This window comes from Stegodyphus dumicola, chromosome 8 (genome assembly GCF_044657685.1).
Source record: "Stegodyphus dumicola isolate Sdum_Otavi_A_Nest chromosome 8, ASM4465768v1".
NCBI lineage: Eukaryota > Metazoa > Arthropoda > Arachnida > Araneae > Eresidae > Stegodyphus > Stegodyphus dumicola.
Window position 1 is genome coordinate 112,579,455 of NC_140775.1, and position 13,210 is coordinate 112,592,664.

A 13,210-nucleotide genomic window follows, 5' to 3' on the forward strand; every position below is an offset into this window, starting at 1 on the left:
GCGAAAGTACCCCTCCTACCGCATAATCCGAAGCATCCGCTGAAATTTCTAAATTCTTATCGTTTTCAAGAAATTTCAAAACAGGGGCTTGCGTTAATGCTTGCTTTAATTTTTCGAAAGCACTATTGGCTTCGGCCGTCTACGAGAATCTTGCCTTTTTCCTTTTTAATTTTAACAATGGTTCAGCAATAGCTGCAAAATCTTTTATAAAGGACCTATAATATGAACAAAGTCCTAGAAAAGAAGAGAGCTTCTTCGCCGTATTTGGCGGCGGATACTTTTGCACAGCGATTCTTTTTGATTCGTCCGTCTCGATTCCTTTCTGAGATATTTTGTAACCTAAGTATTTTAATTCAGGGGCTGCAAATTTGCACTTTTCGACCGGCCTCATTTAATAATGAAAACATCTGTCTTAAATCCTGTACATGTTGGTCCAGATTATCACTAGTAATAATGATATCGTCTAAATAGATAAATGTGGTCTTTCCTAGAACAGGCCTTAACACAATGTCCATACATCGCTGAAATGTTGCCGGTGTCCCTGAAAGGCCAAACGGCATACGCAAGAATGCATAAGTGCCAGACTTGGTTATAAAAGCAGTCTTAGGCACGTCTTCCGGTTTAAGCCCTATTTGAAAATAACCAGTCGTTAAGTCTAACGTAATCATATATTTGGTAGAAGTTATGTTCCTTAGAATTTCTTCAATAATAGGTAACGGATATACCGGATATTTAGTCATGGAGTTTAATTTACGATAGTCAATTGCAAAACGCCACCTTTTCGGATGTGTTACCGGATAGTCATTATTTTTCTTACATAACACAACCGGGCTAGCATAACTACTTGAGATAGGCGTTATGATCTTTTTACGTAACATATCTTGAATATGCCACTCTATAATTTTTTCTTTATTCTTATCATACCGATATAGTTTGTGGCGAACTGGCACTGAATCTCCGGTGTCGATACTATGGTTAGTAACTTGAGTAAATCCGGGAATATCACTAAATAACGAAGCAAATTCACTTACCACTTGTCGAATTTTTGTTGCTCTCCCTTAGGCAGGTGGTCGAGGTTTAACGTCGGTGTTTCTCTGTTTTCTTCTCGAACTGGTTTCATCGTCACCTTAAGGGATGCTTGGTTGAAATCCAGCGTTGCTTCTGCCTCTGAAAGAAAATCTATCCCTAAAATGACATGTGCTTGTAAATTTTTTACGATAAAAAACATGATCTTTACTTGCTCGTCCTTGATGCGAATATATAGTGGTATTTTACCTATGCATTTGCATCTTTCTCCCTGCGCAGCTAACACTGTCGTATTATCCGAATTATATATTCTGTGTCTACGGAAATACTTTCTAAAAAAATCTTCTGCCACACAGGAACACTGCGCGCCTGTATCCAGGAGTGCGGTGGCTGGGATATTGTTCACCACAACTTCAATCTTTGGAAGAGTCAAATTTTTCACAACAACTGTATTTAACTTGAAGGAAGAGGGGTTTTCTTGGCCTTCGGATTTCCGCACCCTCCCGTCAGCAGAAATCCGTTTTAGTTTAAATTTTCTTTCTTCCTTTCCATGCCTTCCTTCTTTTTCCGCTGGCCTTCAGACTTTTTTTCTGCACTAGCTGGGATAACAGGTTCGCCGGTTGTTTTTGGATACTCAGGTTTCCTTGCCCACTGATTCGATTTGCTTCCGTAGCCGTGTTCTTGCCTTTGCTGTGGTCTTGGCGCACCAAATTGGCTTCGTTGCTCATACTGGTGTCTTCTTTCAATGTCCGCCGTTTTTCTACTTTCAAACTGTATTGCTAGCTCAAATAACTTTTCCAGTGTAGTCGGATTCCTTAATTCAATAAAGTCTTGTACTTGGAGAAGTAACCTGGGCAAAATCACTTGGATTATCTCACGATCCGGACGGCTTCCATACAAGAGTTTAAAGACGTGAATTTTTCTTAAAATAAAGCTTGAGAGATTTTCAATTCGTTGCTAGTATATGCTGAAGAGTTCCGCTTCTAATTTTGAACGATTTCTTACGACAGGGAAGGCTTTTACTAAGGCAGTCTTGAAATTTTCGTAAGTATAGGTGGGGCTTCCCGCTTGACCCAAGAGGTTTCTGCCTATACATTTGAACCAATTAAGCGCTTGGCCCCTCAAAGCGCTGGTAGCTAAGGTGACTTTCTGGAACTCATGGACTGGATACAGTATGAAGTGGTCATCCAATTTTCCAAAAAACTGGTTACCGGTGAGTTTCCATTAAATGTTGCTTCTGGTTTCATCGATGCGCGCATGGTCTGTACGATGTACCCAAATCCTTCCAGGGCGGCAGCTGGCATTTCTGGATTCTGAGCCGCTTCTGCAGGCACCACAGGTTCTTCTTGAAACTCGGCCATGGTTATTCTTCTCCGTCGGGCGCCACTATCAAGACTTGTATTCCTCTTTACTTGCTTTGGAAACATGAACTGTCCTGACTCGGAACAGGGAGCTTACTCAAGCAATGTTCAATAAATTGTGAAGTAGACAATACACACAGGAAGGGTATACAAAAGCCTTTATTTTTCTATCTTTACAGCGATTTCCGGAACTTCGGAATACAGAGACCAACCACTTGTGGTCTGAACGTAAGAATATAAAAATACTAACTAAAACTCTAACTAAAACTAACTTTGGATTAATATACAAGTGCCTAATTTCAAGATTGGCCGTTATTCAACAAAATCCGTATGTAGTACAAAGAGCTGCTAAAACTACGATACGGTTGAAATTATCAAGAGGACTAAACCTCTGCCTTGAAGGCAACCAGCAACCGAGTAAATCTACTTTGGCAAGCGGCCTGCTTCTAATAACTCCTTCCTCTCTCTTGCTTGGCAAAAAGCCACAACTTAAGTACTTGGCGTTAGCAAGACAAATTTGCATAAATAAGTTAAAGCTTTTATTTCTGGCCGGAAGTAAAAAATAAGAAGTGATAGTAAAGATTTAAAATAAAATAAACGTTAGTAAAACTTAGGATCCTTACACATTTAAAAGCCAGACGAAGGCTGGCGGCGTAGCGGCTAGTTTAAAATAATTAAGTCGAAACTGATGCAGGTTATCATCAAAAATGTACCGTAAATATTCTACTAGAGATTCTGAACAAAAATTCATTTCGAAGATTGCTTACAATTTATTCGAAGATGCGAAGACTAAAATTCTGTTAGGAACAGTTTGTTTGGTAAGCTAGGTTACATGAACAAAATGTTACCTTAAATTCAAATAAATAACAAAACAAAACAAAACAAAACAAAATAGCGGTAAAATATTTTGTTTTCACGGCAAATACAAATGTGTTCAAAATTTCAAAAAATTTCTGGTGAAAAAGGATCACAAGTAATCAAAAGTAATTCAAGCAACTCATTTGGTTGTGAAGAATTTTATAATACAATTCTCAGTACGTCGATGTAGCTTTGTATGACATGGCGCAAATATGAGGATTTGTTATGAAATGAAGTTCACGTGTTAAAGAAATAAGCGGATCTCATGATTCATGGCAAATCTCTTTGTAAGCCTTGAGAATGTGATCTGCAACTTGGTCGATGCCTTTCATATGTTTAGCTTGAATAAATACAGTGGGTCCATTCTGTCGCATTACATTAGCATCAGCAATCATGACCTGAAATTCAGAATAAATCATAAAGCTCTGAAATCAGAAATACGGTAACTTACATTCTGAGAACTCGAGATTGCAGTCTCAGTTAATGTTCTCATTAAAGAATAGTTTTCTATAGTAAAATAAAATAATGTAAAACTATTATATAAAATAAAAAAATATTCGTATTTCTGGTTACGGATACAAGAAATTTACAAGGTAAAAAATTTTTTTCATCCTATTTTCTTTCTACGTATCTTACAATTCTACTAATTTTATTAGGCTGCGTTATACAGTAATGTTAAATTATTGCCTATTAATTGCCACTAAATTCTCTTCGCATTTTAAAGATATAAGCTTTAAATTATTTTGCTTTATCGGATGCTACTTAAGAATCATTAGATTTCTAAAATAATTTAACTTACTGATTTGCAAAATTTGTGTCTGATTAAAATTTTCTTAGTATTAATCTATTTTTGTTATAAATAAGGCATTCTGATTAATTATTGATTGCTCAATTGTCTAACTTCTCATTCATTTTCCAATTTATAAGTTTCATACTGCAAGTTTTTATACATTTAAGATCGTTCTTTATAATGCCTTTTTTTTTTTTTTTTCTAATGATTGCTTTCATTTTATAATTTATTGCCGCCATTGAATTTAAGCAGAATTCTTTTTAAATTTCAGCCTATCGGGTTGTGTATGCAATCGGTTTCATTCTAATTTATGTTTTTCGTAAATTGTTCGTATAAAAAGTTCTTGATCGTATATTTATTGATTCAGAAACATTCTAATTTTCTTTCACCTTTCTCGAGATACAAACTTCCCGAAAATGATGTCCAGAGAAATGTAAAATCAGTTTGCTTTCACTTAGCTTCTTGCACAGGTTTATCTGATAATTTTAAAAATCGACTCTTTTATTTTAGTTTTGAACTTAATTTACCACACAAATTTGTTTTTTACTTCAGTTAACTGATGCATTATTTTTTTTATACTTTTTGCAGTTTTACAAAAGAATTTTTTATTAAATAATTTGTAATTAACATAACAGAATATGATTTGAATTAATTTTGATTTTGTTTATATATACAGAAATTCATTAACAAATTAAACTTAATTGGAACAAATTGAAAGCAGTCTTTAAAGTTCTAATTTTAATTCTAACATAACCCCCTTCAGCACAGCTATACTGAGTCGCTGATGTCACCTTTTCCCTGCAATTTATCTGCATTGTCATACACTTTTGCCCAATCGCTGCTTAGGATTAAAACAAAGACTTTTCGAGCTTATAAACACTACTGCAAATATTACGTATGGTCTTGCCTGCTGCTGCTTAGGAAAGTCATGTCTCTTCGCCAAGCTTGAAACTTCAAGCTCAGTATCTAAAAATTGTTAGGCACGTTTCGTACCACTAGTGTTGTATCAATTAAGCAAAAACTTATTTCTGAAGAACAGGTCCTATTCAAAATAAAAATGGCGTTTGAACCATCGCGCCAATTGAAATTTTTCTCCAGTCATCATCTACCCAGCAGTTTTTTTCGGCCATGACTAAAGAGTGATTGGTTTCATCTTCTCTAGCCAACTCTCTAAAGTTCTATCGACGTATCAATGAAAATATTACATTTTAGAATCGAGCAGAATTTTTAAACCTATGCAGCAAACTCCAGTGGATAAAGTGTTAAAAAAGTTAATGACCAAAGCGAAATGATTTCAAAACGAGAGAACCATTCGTTGATCCATTAGAACGAAACAATTTTCATTTGTATTTACTGTCAGCGATTGAGTTGAGAGTACTTCAAGGAAAGTGGGTCAAGGTCGTTACGGTATTATCAGATGTGTGACATCCTACATTGTTATCTCTCCAAAACATAACTTTCCTTCAAAATTGGATTACGCTAGCACGAAAATTAATCTCAACTCCAAGCTCATATGAAGAACCACAAAGCACGAGTGATGTGTCCAGGTTTTCTAATCTTAGGCAAAATCCTCGTCCATATTTTATTTATCTCAGTTATCTTACTCCATGACCATTTTTCCCTAGGTCTTATTTCCCACAAAATCCGGTCTGGAGAAATGTTTAGCCACCATTATTTAAATATCTAAATTCCCAGTATTCCGCCTTAAATTATAGTCAATTTCCATTCCATCAAAGGCCCACCAGCGGCCGAGCGGTAAAGTCACTGAACACTGGTAGTTCGGTCCGAGGTTCGAATCCCGCGAACGGGCTGGCTGCATGGGTGTTTTCATGGTTTTCCCCATGTGTAACGTGTATACGAGCCAGTTTCCCTTAGAAAGTCCTCCACGAAGGCATCCCTCCCCTTAGACAGATAGCCCTACTGTGCTTTGCCATAATTAAATACACCACCATCCCATCAAAATCAAACTTCACCCCCCAAAACGACGGTATTTTAAGTTATATGTTAAGATAGGGAACAATAACTGTCCCACTACTATTGAAACAGGTAACCAAGTTAATGTAAATTTGTAAACACGTTTAAGTTGAAAGAATTATTAAATAACCACAGTCATATATTTTCAGAAGATGTAGGTTGTATAATATTGAACCTCCAAGAGTAATATTGACTTAAGAACTTCCTGTCGCTTTTCGACCACATAGATCATCCCCTAAAAATAATACTGAAATTAAAGGGTGAGTTACTATATGTATGTACAGTGTTCCCTCCTCACTTCGCGCTTCATGTTTCGCGGCTTCAGTGCTTCGAAGGGGTTTTCCAGAATAAAATAAAAATAAAAAAATACAACCAAACGAAGAGATGAGTTGACTCAGAGTACATACCACGGGCTCTCATAATGGCGCATGATTGGTTTCCGGTGCGACATCGGCCAATGAGACCACGACTGGATTTATCCCTGTGAGTTGATCGCACATCATCGCAGCTTCACCTAGCATATTCTCTTGTTGTATCTCGCCAGTCTTGTCCATGATGTTTACTGTCTCGCATACTGTATTTTAGTGTTGTGTTGGTGATAACTTTTTTTGTTTAAGCGATAACTTTTTTTATTAATTAAGCCCTTATAATGCCGCCTAAGCGCTATGCCCCTGCGAAAGCTTCCTCCGGGGTGCCCAAGAGGAAGAAGATGATGACCATCAGCGAAAAAGTAAAACATTTAGATATGATCGAAGAGGGCAGAAGTTATGCATCTGTGGCACGCTATTACGGGGTGAATGAATCTACAGTGCGGTATATCAAGAAAGAGGAAGCAAACATCCGCAAAACTGCTTCAATAACCTTCAATAAAAAAGCAAAACATGTGGTAACTCCGCGTAATAATATAATTGCGAAAATGGAAGCTGCACTGACATTGTGGATTGCTGATCGCAGGGAAAAGATAGCGAGTTTGGACACTAATAAGTTCAGGACAAAGGCCAAAACTCTCTACGATCAAATCTTGCCCAAAGACGACAATGAAGTGGGTGAAGAAGGTGCTTACGAACCTCAAGCCAGTAATGGCGCTGCCAGGAGTGATTCGTCTCCTCGAGGACGAGGCTTTTCAGCCAGCAAAGGCTGGTTCGAAAAATTTCATAAAAGATACGGCCTAAGAAACGTGCTTCTGTATGATGAGGCTTCCTATGCTGATTGACGTTACGTGGAGGAAGAGTTTCCTAATCTCATCAGTAAGGGAGGCTACCTCCCTGAACAAGCTTTCAACATGGCTGAAACATGCCTTTTTTGGAAGAGGATGCCTTCGCGTACATTCCTCTTCAAGAACGAAGTGAAGAGGCCAGGCTTCAAGGCTCACAAAGACCGCGTGACTGTCATCATGGCTGGCAATGTTGCAGGTTTTATGATTAAGCCAGGTCTTATTTATAAAGCCAAAAATCCACGGGCTTTAAAAAAATACGACTCTGTTGCCCGTGTTCTGGATGCATAACTCCAAGGCCTGGATAACGAAAGCTCTGACTCTTGAATGGTTGCTTCATTGCTTCATTCCCCAGGTGAAGCTGTATCTGGCTGAAAAGGGCCTTCCCTTTAAGGTCGTTCTCCTGATGGACTGTGCAGGAGGCCATTCAACGGACCTGGAATATGACGGTGTGCAGATCGTTTCTGCTCGCGAACACTATATCTCTAATTCAGCCGATAGATCAAGGTGTCTTTCCTGTCTTTAAGACATTCTACACTCACTCCACGATGAAGGGCCTTATCTCGGCAGTTGACGATGCGAATGATGAATTCACGTTGAGAGAATACTGGCGCAGTTACGACATTGTTTGTCTAATATTCAGCGAACATTAAAGGACATGAAAAATGAGACCATAAATTCTAGCTGGAAGAAATTATGGCCGAACGTGGTGCACGACTATCCAGGCTTCACTCCTGAAGAAGTTCATCACTCAGCGGTGGAGAAGGCGGTGAGGCTGGCTCACATCATAAGGAATGAAGGATTTGTCGACATGACAAAAGAAGACATCAGCGCCCTTATCGATTGCCACTCGGACCCACTGACCGATGAAGACCTCCTTGAGATGACAGTCTGCAAGTGAGGAAGAAAACGAAGAGGAAGACGAAGAAGAAACTGAAAAGCGTGGCTTTACCCCGGAGAATCTACAACACTGCAAGAGCGATGCAATAATTTGCACAAGATATTGACGACAATATGGTTCGAGCTGCCGAGTTCAGCAATCGCGTTGACGGTGTTATGCCCTTGTACAGGGGAATTTTGAAGGAAAAGAAAAAACAAAGACAACAACTACCCATCACCATGTTTCTCTCGTAGGTAAAGCTCCCGGCTCTACCGTCAGCTCCTCCAGCAGAAGAGTCTCCGAGTGAGCCTAAAGCTTCTACGAATCAAGTGATAGCCTATCCTCCGCCACCAACACAAGACTCTTCGCCTTTCTCAAAAATTAATGTTTATTACTGTATAAGGTTTTGTAATTAACCTTATTAATTAGCACTTAAGTAAATAGGTATACTGTTGTAATTTTTGTCTTAAATGTGTAAAGTATAAATGCTTTTTACATATTTAAAACATTCTTGTACCGGCATACACAAAAAGTCCTAGGGACAAATCCTACTTCGCGGTTTTTCAGCTTTCGCGGAAGGTTCTGGTCCCCATTAACCGCGATTACTGTACCATAAAACTACCATTTAGCCTTCATGATGTCCCTGTAATTTGACCTTATAAACAAGATGAAAATGCAAAAACTAGATTATGTATCGATTATAGAAAATTTAATCAAATTATTAAAACATATTCTGAACCCATACCTAGAATAGACGCTGTACTAGACCACTTAACGAATGCAAAAGTGTTTTTACATCAGACATAGTATCTGGTTATTAGAATATAAAGTTAAATGAAAAAATATCTAGAAATTAGCATTTGCAACTCATTTTGATTCTTCAAGAATTTAATAAATTACCTTTTGTTTGGAAAAACGACTCAGCTGTTTTTCAAAGAGCCGTTAGACAAATTTTTAATAAACATCAAATTCAGTTTGCTTAAATTATTTTGATAACAGAACAGTATTTTCCCCAAAATTTCAAGAAATCTAGGACATCTTAAAATACTATTTGACATATGTGAAAAAGAAAACATAAAATTAAATCAGTCGTTCCATTTTGCTAAAGAAAAAATAAATTTTCTAGGATGTGAAGTTCAAGCTGGGAAATATCCCCCAGTCATGCAAATATTGAAATTATTTTTAAAACATTTCAACATCCTAAACTTGATAAAGCATTACAAACATTTCTCGGAAGTATTAACGTGTATCATATAGTTATTCCATATTATGCAAGAATCAGAGCCCCTTTAACGAATTTATTCAAAAAAGATGCTCCATACAAACGGATACTTGAATACCAAAGAGCCTTTTATAATTTAAAAGAAGCTTTAATTTCAAGACCTATGTTAACTTTATTTAATCCAAAATATTCCATTCATGTATTTGTAGATGCATCTTAAGAAGCTGCTATTGTAATTCTAAAAGAACAACCCGATGGTAATTTACATCCCATAGCTTACCATTCTCTAAAATTAAGATCTTATGAAAGAAATGCAACTACTGAATTAGAATGTTTAGCTGTTGTAGACTTTATTCGAAAATTTTATTAGTATTTGCATGGTAACCATTTTACTGTACATACTGATCATACTGCACTAGTTTCGCTTAAAAACATCCTGCAGGTAGACTACTTCGATGATTTTTTAAATTATCTATAAATGATGTTGATATAAAATATAAAAAAAAGTTCTACTAATATGGTGTGGTGTATTTAATTATGGCAAAGCACACTAGGGCTATCAGCCTAAGGGGAGGGATGCCTTCGTGGAGGACTTTCTAAGGGAAACTGGCTCGTATACACGTTACACATGGGGAAAACCACGAAAACACCCATGCAGCCAGCCCGTTCGCGGGATTCGAACCTCGGACCGAACTACCAGTGTTCAGCGACTTTACCGCTCGGCCGCTGGTGGGCTCTACTAATATGTAGAACCTTTACAACAATTTCAATGGAATTTACAATAAATTTCGTTTGACAACATTTATATGTAAAAGCTAATTTATTATCGTTAGAAGAAATTAAAGATCATCAGAATTTAGACTATGTCTGTAACCCTAAGTATAAGAAAATTTATGATGTGTTAACTATAAAGAAGCAAGGTTTAAACAAAATTGTAATTCTCTTCGGATTAAATTACTGGAAAGAGCTCATGAGGAGTTTGGGCATACTGGCGTCTCCTCAAGGTTAAATTTGTTGTTTCCTCAGTACTATTGTGCAGGAATAGTAGAAGATATTCGAAATTATCGTAAACATTGCGAAATATGTCAGTTTAACAAGAAAAGTAAGCAAAGAAATTTGATTTAATGCAAAATTTACCCTCTGTATGTGAACTTTCTGGACTGTTGTCTGTCGATACTGTTACGAATTCTGTACAGATGGTAAATAATTTTATTGAAATTATTTGTGAATTTGTGGTATCTTTTTGTATAATGTATTATGAAAATGTAAAGAGGCGAAGCTTTTCCGAAAAAGTAAGCATAAAGGGGCAAGTCTATTTAACACTGACTAAATAGCTATCTCGTAAATTGGTCTATCGGCAAGCTGGCGATGGTTTGGGAGACCAAACATTTTCCGCCAAATTTGGCGAAAATTAGCAAAAGTCGCCACTTTTGGGGATTATCTGGCGACATTTTGTTCCGCTCCTGTATAATTGTAATGGGTATTGTTATTGAATAACTGTAATTGATGCTATAACGTATGCAGCTGTAAACATATCCGGCCATCATATGCTTTCCAGTTATTTCGAGAAGTGGAAGGTACTAGAAGTCTCTCAGAGGCCGGAGAAACTGTATAAAACCGAGGAGAGCATCATTTTCGTAGTAATAGTTGTTTAGTTCAGCGTGAGTTCGGAGTTTGGAGATATCTTCCGTATTAGCTTGCTCTTTAGACGCGCTTTGCATCAGATGCGCTTAACGTTCTTTAGTAGTTTGAAATGTAACCACTGATTGTACTCTGTAATACTGTGAAGAGTTGTAGGAGTATTTTTGTGGAAAGTTTCAGAACTGTGACTAAATAAATTACATGACTTTGGTAAATAAATTACATGACTTTCCTAGACAGCAGCAGGCAAAGTGATGCGTATTAGTTCAGTAGTATTTTTAAGGTCGGAAAAGCCTTGAATCCTGCACAGGTATTGGACAAAAGTCTATAGCAATGCAGAGAAATTACAGAGAAAGAGTGACGTAAATGACGCACTGAAGAGGTTGCGTTAAGATTAAAATTAGGACTCTAAAGGAGTATTGCCAATTTGATCCTATTAAATTTAATTTGTTGATAAACTCCCGTCATAATTTATATATATATCAAATTAAACAACGGGAAAAAACAATGGCAACCAGTCTGTTTGAGGCCTAGACGCACTGAACCTACACCTGGAGTTGTGGTCTGGAAGCAATTTCGTATGATAGCAGGAGCACCCTCGTGCTTATCACACGCAAGCTGACTGCAAATTTGTACGCCAGTTTAGTGATTCAACCTGTTCTGCTGCCATTCATGAACAACATTCAAGAGGGTGTTTTCCAACAGGATAACGCTCGCCCTCGTACCGCTAACCCAACATGCTCTACAGTGTCGACATGTTGCCTTGGCCTACTAGATCACCATATCTTTCTCCAATCGAACACGAATCGAACATTATTGGACAACAACTCCAGCATCATCTACATACAACCAGAATTAACCGTCCGTATATTGACCGACCAAATGCAACAGGCATGAAACTCTATCTCACAAACTGACATCCGGCACCTGTACGAAACAATGCATGCACGTTTGCATGCTTGCATTCCACATTCTGGCGGTTACACTGGGTATTAATATACCAGCATTTCACATTTGAAAAGGCTGTTTTCGGCCTTGGATTAACCCATGTTCTTGAAAATTTGGTGAATTAAATATGTTACCTGTTACCTAGACAAATATATTTCCGAAATTTCATTACTCTACATTAATTTTTTTCTTAGTTTTGAAATTCTTTTTCCCATTAGAGAATAGATGAGTCGAATTGAAGTATTAAAATAGGAATAATTAATATGCATTTTTTAATTTTCCTTTATAAGTTTTCATAATGAAAAGTTTTAAAAACATTTGTTTTTAGTATAATTTTAGAAATTCAGTTTGCTTTATAGACTTCATTCTAAAATTTAAAAGTATCCCACTGTTTAATTTTTTAAAATTTCAAATTAAATATTTCTTAAATTTTCCATGCTAGTATAATCTTTTGTTTTCTAATTATAAAAATTAATGGTTTGTTATATCTATATACACGCACACGCACGCAAGCACATCGTGTCGGCCAGCAACCTTTGGTCATGAAATATATACTTCCAAGTACAAAAATGTTTTAAATGACGCAAATATTTATATTTTGGTATATTTAAATTTAAACAAATGAATTTTGTAAAAATTGCCAAATCTGACTTTTTATACGTTTCTCTGATCATTACATTTATGGTTAGGAAAATATTGTACTCGTTATAAAAATAACTATAAAATAATAACTCGTCATAAAAAAATATTCTCAATTTAGATTTCAGTATTTTATATTAGCAAAATAACACAGCTTTGCACTACTCTAACGTTGAAAATAGTAGTATATTGCTTTCGCACTCTTATTAAATGGCATAAAATGCATATATAAAATGAAAAATTTGCCCTTTCGATACAAGGATTGGGAAACATTGTTTTATTGCGTAAAATACTGATAGAGAATAATTATACGCAAAAGAATAAGGAATTGATATTATCGTAAAACCTTCCACAAACTGGCAATCTACACAGTTTAAATGGAATTTTTTACTACGTATTGCTCTTTCTAATCATTTATCATTCTGCATGTGTTGGGATGTTTACCTCTAGATCGGCACCAACAGCATCCGCTAAATCAGTTTTGTTTATAACCAGCAGGTCACTCTCAGTGATGCCAGGTCCTCCTTTGCGAGGTATTTTATCGCCACCTGTAAAAATGTTTCAGAATTGTGGCTAGTTAAACTTATAAAACATGCAGCGAAAACGTATTATATGCACGTTTACAAAACATTAAAAAATGTACTTTTTTTAAGTGTTT

At 36.5% G+C, this 13,210-nt stretch overlaps 1 protein-coding gene across 2 annotated transcripts in view; it reads right to left on the reverse strand.

Moving 5' to 3' along the window:
• Positions 1-3,279: 3,279 nt before the first annotated feature.
• Positions 3,280-13,210, reverse strand: part of LOC118198892 (uncharacterized) — a 37,642-nt gene continuing 27,711 nt past the window's right edge. Inside the window, exons 6-7 of one of the 2 annotated variants that reach the window (XM_035370675.1) lie at positions 12,997-13,100; positions 3,280-3,643 (exon numbers count right to left, since the gene is read on the reverse strand). In XM_035370675.1, the coding sequence (XP_035226566.1) occupies positions 3,509-3,643; positions 12,997-13,100 (239 nt within the window). In that variant the 3' untranslated portion in view covers positions 3,280-3,508. The remainder of the gene's footprint in view (positions 3,644-12,996; positions 13,101-13,210) is intronic. The other variant, XM_085822293.1, reaches the window with a different exon arrangement.